A 9418-nucleotide genomic window follows, 5' to 3' on the forward strand; every position below is an offset into this window, starting at 1 on the left:
CCCTGTTCTTTTCTTTCCTGTTTTGCTGTTCTTTTTCCCTTTCTAGTTGTTCTTCCTTTCAAAGGGGGAAGAAGGTTCAATAATCAATCGAGTATCATGGTTTTACTCAAGTCGCCTTTCGTGAATAATCATGTCATCGGAGAACAGGGGCATGTATCAATCAACATTTCGATCCTCCCATAAAGCGGGAATACAGCTCTCCCCTCTCCTAGGCCGAGGTGGATGACCGCCTGACGTTACTGATTGTATTTGCCCTGGAATGACTTGCTCTTTCCAACCAACAGCTTCAATATCCTCCCTGCTATCTATTTCTTTTCCCTCTTTCTCTGTTGTGAGCCTGGTCCCTTTTGAGAAGAGACCAAAGAGGATTCTCTGTCCTGTTGTGGCACTTGCACATTTAAGCGTGTCCTCGAAGGGGACCAATAGTCGAGATCACCGACTACCCAACTCGTTCTCCTTTTCCATTACCTTTAATACGTCCTTTTGGGGCCAACAGACTTTCATCTCCATGTCCCAGCAACGCGGTGACAAGAGAACAGTTTTTGTGGCTACCCCGTTGTAGTCGTGATGCCAGATTGATGGCTTCTTGAGAGCCTCCAAGTTACATTTGATAGGCCCAGAATAATTGGTCGGGCTTATGATCCATTGGGCGGCATTCGATTGACCGACTTGCCTCGCCTCGCTTCTGCCTGAAATCCCGACATTCGTCGTTTAGCTTCCGTCCAGGTACGAGTCGCTCGCAGTAGCTCAGCCCCTGCAAGTTGCATCATGGAAGTGTATTAATGCATAGCCTCGATGCGATGCCAGAGACGCAGCTGGGCTGCAAGAGATTATCCCCAGGTATCCTATGCTTCGATCAGATTGAATAAATATTGGAGTACTGGGATTCCCCGCGTCTGTTCGTAAACTTCAACAGAGGCATCTCTTCTCAAGATTCCAGTCAACTACCATGGTTTTCGATCTTTACCGCTATCGCTCTCGAGCACGGATGCCATATCCCACGGTTCTAGGCTCGGGGGAAATCCGACTCGCCGCTCTTCTGCCAGGGGAATGGGGAGACGATATCAAGTGCGAGATCTTCCGCGCGTCATGGCTCACTGAGCCTAAGATGCCGGAATACAAGGCACTGTCTTACTCCTGGGGATTGCAAAGCTTCAGACCACCCACCATACTCGTCAATGACTGCCAGTTCAGAGTGACGCCCAATCTCGAGTGCGCCCTGAGGCATCTACGACGACCGGACGAGGTGGTGATCTTGTGGGTTGATGCACTAGTAAGTCCCGAGCTCACACATCTAGAAATGGCAAACCTTCGCTTACACGACAACATTGCATCAACCAAAACGACATTGGGGAACGAACTGCTCAGGTCTCCCAAATGCGCGGCATCTACAGCAGGGCCGCTGAAGTGATCGTGTTTCTTGGTGATGGCCTGGATCCATTGGCGAACGGCCGATCAAAGCTGAAAAGTCAAGCTATCCGTGCGGAGTTCAAGGACGACTTGATGGATGATGAATGGACAGAACGGTGTCTATCGAAGTGGAAGACAACATCCCGGATGGGAAGAGCCACGCCATTAGACATCTTCTGTTTGTTGCGGCTTCTTTCACAAGGCCAGAGCCTGTCTAATTCGTTGCGCTGCCTGGAAAAGGTCCCGGAGCCCGTCTTAGCCACGATCTTCGAAGCGCTTCGACAGATGCTGACCGTACGTTGGTGGAATCGAATTTGGGTCGTGCAAGAAGTCGTGACCGCTGCTAAGGTCACTGTCCAATACGGCCACGTTTCCGCGCCGTGGGAAATGCTAGTGAAGATTGGCAAAAAACAATCGCGCCAGCTATCACTTGACTACAAGGGTTTATCCATCGAACACGATGTGAAAGTCTTACAACTTCTTTCTCAGGTTGGCGACATTGAAAAGTTCCGCCAAATCTGGGCTACGAAGCGACGACCAAGTCTTCTCGAGCTTCTCCGAGACTTCAGCAGCCGTGGGGCCTCGGATGATAGAGACAGAATATTTGGATTGCTAGGATTATGCGACGTCAGTACGCGGGTCATTCCGGATTACTCCTTGACTGTTCGAGACGCATACATAATGGCAGCAATCGACTCCATTCGGACTAGCAAGTCTCTCTCGTTGCTAACTGGGGACCTTGGCCGAAAGGCGAGGGAAAACCTGCCTTCTTGGGTCCCGGATTGGGGTGCTACGTTTGATGAATACGACAGGCGGCGAGCGAGGCTTAATGATAAATACTCTGCTAGCGCCGGTGTTCTTAGCATGATATTTCCCGATATGTATCCATTAGACAAGGATCAGCAGGAGCGACCATTATGGGAAACATACGAGCATAATCCATCAGGCACGAGGCTTCAATACTACATCGCCAGACAGATGAGAGACTTGATCGAGACCCTTAAGAACAGTGGGAGCCCACAGGACCTCCTTCCTAGTTGTCTACCCGGCGTTTTGAGTATATATGGGACTTTGGCTGGATCACGGGGTTGGATCGACGTCTCCGATGCATGCAAACAGCTGACGATGTTCTGCCACGAGAACGGCGCTCGCGATATAGGCAAGATTTCAGATGTGGCAGCTATTACCCACTGCAGTCTTCTGGGAAGTGATAACCTTTGGAGAAGCGGTTTGTCGTTGAACGCATCCTGCATCGGATGGGTATCCAAGGTACTGGAACCAGTTCACTCAGCCACTGACGAGGATACTCTCCGCAGAATAATCGAAAGTTGGCTCAAGGAGACCTATGGTCACCTTCATCCTGAGTTCCTAATAACGCTTGTTTCAGACGCAAGGAAACGAGCTCCGAATCTCAAAGATTGACCAAGGAAGACCGTCAGCTCCTGGAGTCCTGGTGTGGTCACCTGCTGGGAAGAAGCACACAGCAAAATCTTGAGGGATTACCTAGATTACCAACAGCCGGTGAGCTAGATTCATTCACTCGGGCAATGCAGACATCTACCATCAGACGTTCTTTCTTCACCACGCACGATGGAATGCGAGGACTAGGACCAATGTCAATGAGAAACGGGGATTTTATATACGTCCTTCCCGGAGGCAAGACACCCTTTGTGCTTCGGAGCACGGTGGCCCACTACGGCTTCAGTTCATCAGACTATATGAGGAAGGCTTTCCGTTTAGTCGGCGACTGCTTTCTTTACGGTGCAATGGATGGCGAGTTTGGTTTTCCCGAAAATAGCGCCTTAGAGAAAGGGAGTCTCCCTGATGATCTTTTTCAATTGGCATCGAAATTATTACAACTAGATAGGCCACCCGCTTTTGATTCACGTATGAAAGAGATGATGGCGAAGACGTTCATTGATAAGCAGGTTAAATTGAGATTCAGGGTAATAAACCGGGAAACATTGGAAGTTGTCCTTAAAGCACTGGAAGCTTCGGAAGATACCCAAGAAGGCCTAGAAGAGTTGGAAAAGATCAGAAAGAAGGCGGAGATGTTGTTGAAGGTGTATGAGTCGTCGGAGCCGGAGATATCGAGGAATCGTTTTATCTGGCGGGGGAGACTCAAGGAGGTTCTTGACCACCTGGAAGCTTTGGACGCCGCTCAAAGAGAACGAAAACAGTTGAGCAATATTTACAAGGTGCTGGAAGAGCTCAGGGAGGAGATTAACAGCAACCGAGAGTTGCGGCAGATCCTACATCAATGGGAGAGCCGTCGTATTGCAATCGTCTAAAAGAGAAGAGTTTTGCTTTCGAACTACGTCTCGCTGTTATGAATGTAGACTAGTATCAATGATATTTGAAACATTTGATGAGTCTCGGAGACACTCTGCAGATGGTTGAACGGTTCAACGGTGCAGTGCCTCCCAGGACCACCCGCGAAAGCAGAGAGTGTAACATGTACACTAGCATGGTGTCCACCATGGCGAGGACTATTATCGTTTAGCTTAGGGCAGGTGGAATCCGAGGATACAATCAGGTCGTATAAGGAAGCTACCAAGGCTTATCTTTCTTCAGCTGGACGAACATCGGGCGAGGATGAAGAGAACTATCATATTGCACATTTCGAGTGCCGCCAAGACTGCCGGGATATCCCTCCGGCCTCGTTCCACATCACTCTCGACATAGATAAGGCTAAAATCAAGGTCCGAGATTCGCTGAAGCTGTCGTCCCGAAACTTTAGGAAGCAATTAGTGTAAAAATTGATCTTATAACGAGGTGAAATTAAGGTTTCCCCTCAGAATGGTACTAAGGTTTATCTCAAAATCCCCAGCTTCGTGGTGGAGGATGGGAACGGGGCCGCTCATGTATTGACAGTTGATCACAGGTGCCAATGAACTCCTGAACTCCTCTTTAAAGCAACCGTCACCGCCTGCCAAATCGGCTGGCGGATGACGCTAAGGAGGAAGGAGCCTTGGCACAGGTCAATCTCGTGCCAAGCTTGGTCTGACGTCGGAGCCCCTCCAAGTCCTCGGTCGAGGCTTGGGTTGGATGACCTGCCCCACGTTACCGATCGTGTGTTTGCTCCGGAATGTCTGGTTCCAATCAAGAACACATTCTCTTTGCCATTTATTCCTTTTTCCACTCTCTCTGTTGTACGGTTTGCGCTTTCTGAAACAGAAACCAACTTAGCGGCCTTCTTTGTCCTATTGTGGCTCCTGGACTCTTCTCAATACCGGACCTCGTGAGCGACCCTACTCCGTGAGCTCGACCACCCACGTTTGTGCCTGAAGACTGCACCCAACACCATCCGCCGCTAGTTTTCTCTGTTGCCCAGCTCGTCGGCGAAACTTCCTGCCCTGCTGACCGGCGTCCCCTTCTTCCCTCCTAGGTGAACGGTATATAGCGAACACGGAAGAGCCATTTCAGGGCATTGGGCCTCCCCGCAACTCGAACCATCCTTCAGTGACAAGAACAAGGAACAAGACCGAAAATATCAACCTGACTTTGGGAGGCGAAATTAATTCGCAATTATGCCGGTGAGACGAGCTCCTCCCGAACATTCAGATAGCCATTGCTACTTTTCTTCTTCCCTCATCGAGCGGTTTTCGACTCTGCAAGCAGCCCGCATCCAATGTCTCGCACGACGCCATCTTCCCAAATAAATCACTTCAAAAGCCACCCCCAACCCCCGTATGACCAGTGGGCTAATAAGTCTTCCTTTCTTCTATGAAGAAACCATACACGGCCGTGACGGTCTCGATCGAGAGCCTCACGAGCGAGATCTACGAGGAGGAAGACATGAGCGGTATACCCGATCTCGTCGAAGTCATTTTGCTACAAGCCTCGGGCCCAACCGAAGCTGCCCGCGCTATCCGAAAGAAGCTCAAGTACGGAAACGTCCACAGACAGATCCGCGCCCTCGTTATCCTCGACGGACTCATTCAGAACGCAGGCGCGCGGTTCCAGCGCTGCTTCTGCGATGAAGCACTTCTCGAGCGGCTACGTGTATGTGGGACCTCGGGTACATCGCACCCCGAGGTGAGGAAGAAGTGCAACGAGCTTTTCAGAAGCTGGGCTCAATTTAAGAACGTTGAGGGCATGCGCCAGATTGCCTCGCTCTACAAGGTTCGTGCCGCTGGACGATAATAGTAATGATAGTGAGGGACCACGAATGTTCTAACAAGCCTATGAAGCAACTCCCGAAAAGGAAGGCAACGGTTACCCAGGAGCGGTCCAAAGTGGTCAAGGAAACCGAGAACCCATTCGATGACGATGATGAGGATGAACACTCCCCGAAGCGGGGCGAGTCGTCCAAAGCTTCCGCCCCTCCGTACGAACAAAATATGAAAACCGTCCAGTCCTTTTCCCAGAGCGGCCACAGTCGGTCGGCATCGGGCTCGGGCTCCTTCTTTGGGTCATCTTCCTCTAAAGACAAGAAGAAGAAGGAGAAGAAGACCAAGAAGCGCCGGCCTTTCAATCTTGAGGCCGAAAAGGACCAGATGAAGGCCACTATTGCCGAGTCTTCAATCGCTGCCACGAATCTCATGAACACATTGAAGAGTATCAATCGCGAGAAGGAGAGAATCTCTGAGAATCAGACGGCTGTCCAAGGCTTCGAGTCTTGCAAACAGTTGAGGAGGAAGATTCTCCGCTATGTATGCCGACTCCCACACAGTCCTAATCTCATAGCAAAGGCCAATCAACTAACTCGTCTTCTCCAGATTCACCATGTCGAGAGTGAACAGTACCTGGGTAGCCTCTTACATGCCAATGATGAGCTTATTCTTGCCCTCATGACATATGAGCAGCTGGATCGCTCCATTGATGCAGACAGTGACTCCGAGGATGAGCTTGCTGAACAAGCTCACCTGTACAGAAGTATGATATCTTCCCGTAACTTCTCTTTCTTGTGTTACCCCCTCTAACCAAAATACTTGCCGATAGTGGCTCAACTTCGAGGACGGGAATCCAACCCTACTTCGCCAACAAGCGCCACGCCTGATATTGCCGGGTTGAGTCTGGGCGGTAGTCCGCCGAGACCCACCCCTCCTCCCAGGCCGTCCGCGACCACAAAGCCGGTACCAGTGGCTCCTCAGCGTCCGCGATACACGACTGATGACGAAAGCGAGGATGATGATGATGACAATCCATTTGCTGACAGGAATGAGCTGTCCCATGTATGATGTGGGAAAGCGCTTATGAGAGATTTCGAGGTTGGCCTGTTTTATACTTCACGTTTGTTCTTTGCCCATTCCGTTACCATTTCACTTTTCTCCGATTCATTTTTCTTTCGTCTCAATTATGCATTTATAGCCCGAGTATGACGAATTCACGGGATTATGATAGAGCGGGGATACCTAGCGCATACACTGAGCAGTCAAGATCTGTTGGCCTCTTTTATTAATTATGTTGTTCCATGATCATTGCCATGATGAGAACGAGCCCTCTCAAAGTGTGTGCACTCTTTGTCGAACGCCCGGCATTCGAAATCGGATCGATCCTATGACCAATTGAGCATGTAACGTCAATCCCTTATTCCGCCCATAACCATAATCCCTGATTCCCCGCGGGGACTCGCGTAAGTTGGGCCCGGCACCGTGATGCCCCGATCAGACACACCGCGGATGATCAAGAGCTGTCTCGATGAGAGCCGAGGCGAGCTCAGCAATCCACCAAGCGTAGATCAGGCCCCCAAGCAACCAGAACGAGAATAGTGTGAGGGTTGACATAAAAAAAGGGTTTCTACTCTAGGACCTCTCCCGCCAAGGGGGCCAAAAAAAAAAACGGCCCCTTCAACAAGAGGGAACGGGATACTACGCTTCTTGTTTGCATTTTGCAAATACTTTGTTTCGGGGGTGTGCATATTACTTGCAGCGGCTACTCCATTTCTGCCTTCCCCTTCTCTTTGCAATGACAATATCTCTTTTCTCCGATTCGAGCATGTCTCTTTATTTATCTGTGCCCGGTCGTTTTGAAAACCCGGATCCGAGCTTTTAAGGTTTGAAGCGCTCGAGCACGTAACGAATTAGGCGAGATGCAGAGCCTTGATCAAATATGGAACTCGATCTGCAGAAGGGAACACCGCCGTATTATTTTCGTTCGTAGGTGCACTGGCATCCGAAGGAGGATTGAGGTATTGTCCTAGCGGAGGGCGGCGGTGGAGAAAAGGGAAACCGGGGGCCGGACCCCGGGATCGGCGCTGCGAGGGAGATCCCCCTGGGAAAAGAGGAAGAGGGAGGGCGGAAACCGGGCATTTGCTTGGGCGGAGTTTCGTGCTGTTGATTAGGGAATTGATTTCACTTCTCATTTTTAAGGGATTTTCTTTGTTTATTTTTATTATATTTTCTCTTTCTATTTTTTTTACCTTTTGGGGAGGGGAGAGATGGGACGGGTTGGATTGACGGGGAGAGAACCAGGGGGGTGTTTGAAGGGTCCTCGGGAACTGCACGTTCGGATGAGTAGCAAAGCCCGGCGAGGAGAACCTCTACTTTCTAGGAGAGTTTTTTTACAGTCGCCGACTCTAGACGTCAAGTTCTCCAATGACATTTTACGGAGGAGAATTAATTCGCCATGGGGATTCGGGGGAAGGGGAGACAAGAGCGAGGACATGGCCTCGAGATCCCAGTCATGAGCATAGACTTGAAAGAGCTCCAAGTATCTTCCCGGCCCCCGCCACTGCTTTCCGGCAATTAATGCATCCCATGCCCTCCAAGCAGTCAGTACCGGCAACTGCGGAGGAAGCATTTCCCTCCCACGAGCAGTAAATGGAAATGCCGGCCGCCCGGCTTGGGTACCAGCCGAACAACGCAGAATCTACATGCCAGGAACGGGCCATATTCGAAGCCTTGCGAGTGACAAAAGGACGACAAGAAGGTGGGTTGCCCGAAAAAAAAGGAGCAAGGGTACGGTGACACGGAACCGAGGCTCAGGGCACATTGAGACACGACCGGGCAGGGGAGAGGAACCCAAGGGTGTGGTCCCCCAAGTCGTAATATCGAGAGCAGTGCATGTTGTCTGGGCACACCTGGTCTTGTAAAAATTCCCGTGTTCCCGGCACCTCGGCACCGCATCACAAGGTCGTGTTATTGGTGATGAAAAAGATGGACAAGGACCGACCAAAGGACCCTTTTATGGGATGAGTGTGTAAATGAGGCATAATAATCTACGTGATATCTCGAATTAGGAAACTGGTGGCCGTACGGAGTAGTAGACCCTCTATCTCGGAGTGACGTGTGTAGTATTTTCGGCCAGCGATGGGTTCATTTTTGAGAGAAAATGCCTTATCGACTAACCGGAGAGGGATTAGAACTGGGTCACACTCGGTATACCCACCAAGGAGGGAGAGATCGATCGCCCCATCATCCAGGCGGTCCGTGTATCAAAACTTGCCTTACAGGCCGATGGCACGATGGTCAGCCGGAGAACGGAGGAGAAGCGACAGGGGGAAAACACGTACGAATTTAATCTACTGGTCTCCGAGAGGACCGGTCAACACAACAGGCCTGGTTCGGACCATCTTCCACACACGCGGTAAAAGGGAGGCTGCTATAATCTAGAACCTGGCACCACAACACCACTCGTCTTATTCTCCATGGGGCATGAGCCAAGGTTCCTTACCCTGGCCTCCGGCCCAAGAATGGATCGAGAGAGAGGCCACCCTGCAACCCTTCCAGATAGGCATTTTGGCTGGAAAAAAAAAATATGACAGACAATATGACGAGCACCGATAGCGGAATCCCACCCCCTCGTGATATATCCCTGGTAAAGGATCACCACGTCGCCATCATGCCGTGACTGAAAGCAAGGGTAGTTTCCGAAAGGAGTTCAGCTTTTCCGAAAAGACCATAATATAATCTACAATATACTGGTCCTTCATCTGCCCAGGGCTTTTGCAAATGAAGAGATGAACTGAGTCACGGACCTACAACCACATACCCTCCCTCCGGCCGGGTCCCCTTGGTGCCCCAAGTCCTCGGATCATCCGTCTCTTCCCGGGTTCTAGCCCCCC

At 50.6% G+C, this 9418-nt stretch overlaps 2 protein-coding genes across 2 annotated transcripts; both read left to right on the forward strand.

Annotated features, from left to right (window-relative positions):
• Positions 1–949: 949 nt before the first annotated feature.
• On the forward strand, positions 950–3701 carry SAPIO_CDS8195 (uncharacterized protein; the record flags this gene model as incomplete). Its single annotated transcript, XM_016789884.1, has 3 exons — positions 950–1273; positions 1369–2638; positions 3394–3701. 3 exons carry the CDS (start codon positions 950–952, stop codon positions 3699–3701), a joined length of 1902 nt encoding a protein of 633 aa, XP_016640147.1.
• Positions 3702–4940: 1239 nt separating this feature from the next.
• Positions 4941–6593, forward strand: SAPIO_CDS8196 (uncharacterized protein; the record flags this gene model as incomplete). The annotated part of the gene is made up of 5 exons (XM_016789885.1): positions 4941–4946; positions 5143–5535; positions 5604–6065; positions 6132–6288; positions 6355–6593. The coding sequence occupies 5 exons, from the start codon at positions 4941–4943 to the stop codon at positions 6591–6593; spliced, it is 1257 nt and encodes a 418-aa protein (XP_016640148.1).
• Between the last annotated feature and the right edge of the window lie 2825 nt (positions 6594–9418).

This window comes from Scedosporium apiospermum (genome assembly GCF_000732125.1).
Source record: "Scedosporium apiospermum strain IHEM 14462 chromosome Unknown SEQ_SAPIO_0121, whole genome shotgun sequence".
In the NCBI taxonomy this organism is placed as follows: domain Eukaryota; kingdom Fungi; phylum Ascomycota; class Sordariomycetes; order Microascales; family Microascaceae; genus Scedosporium; species Scedosporium apiospermum.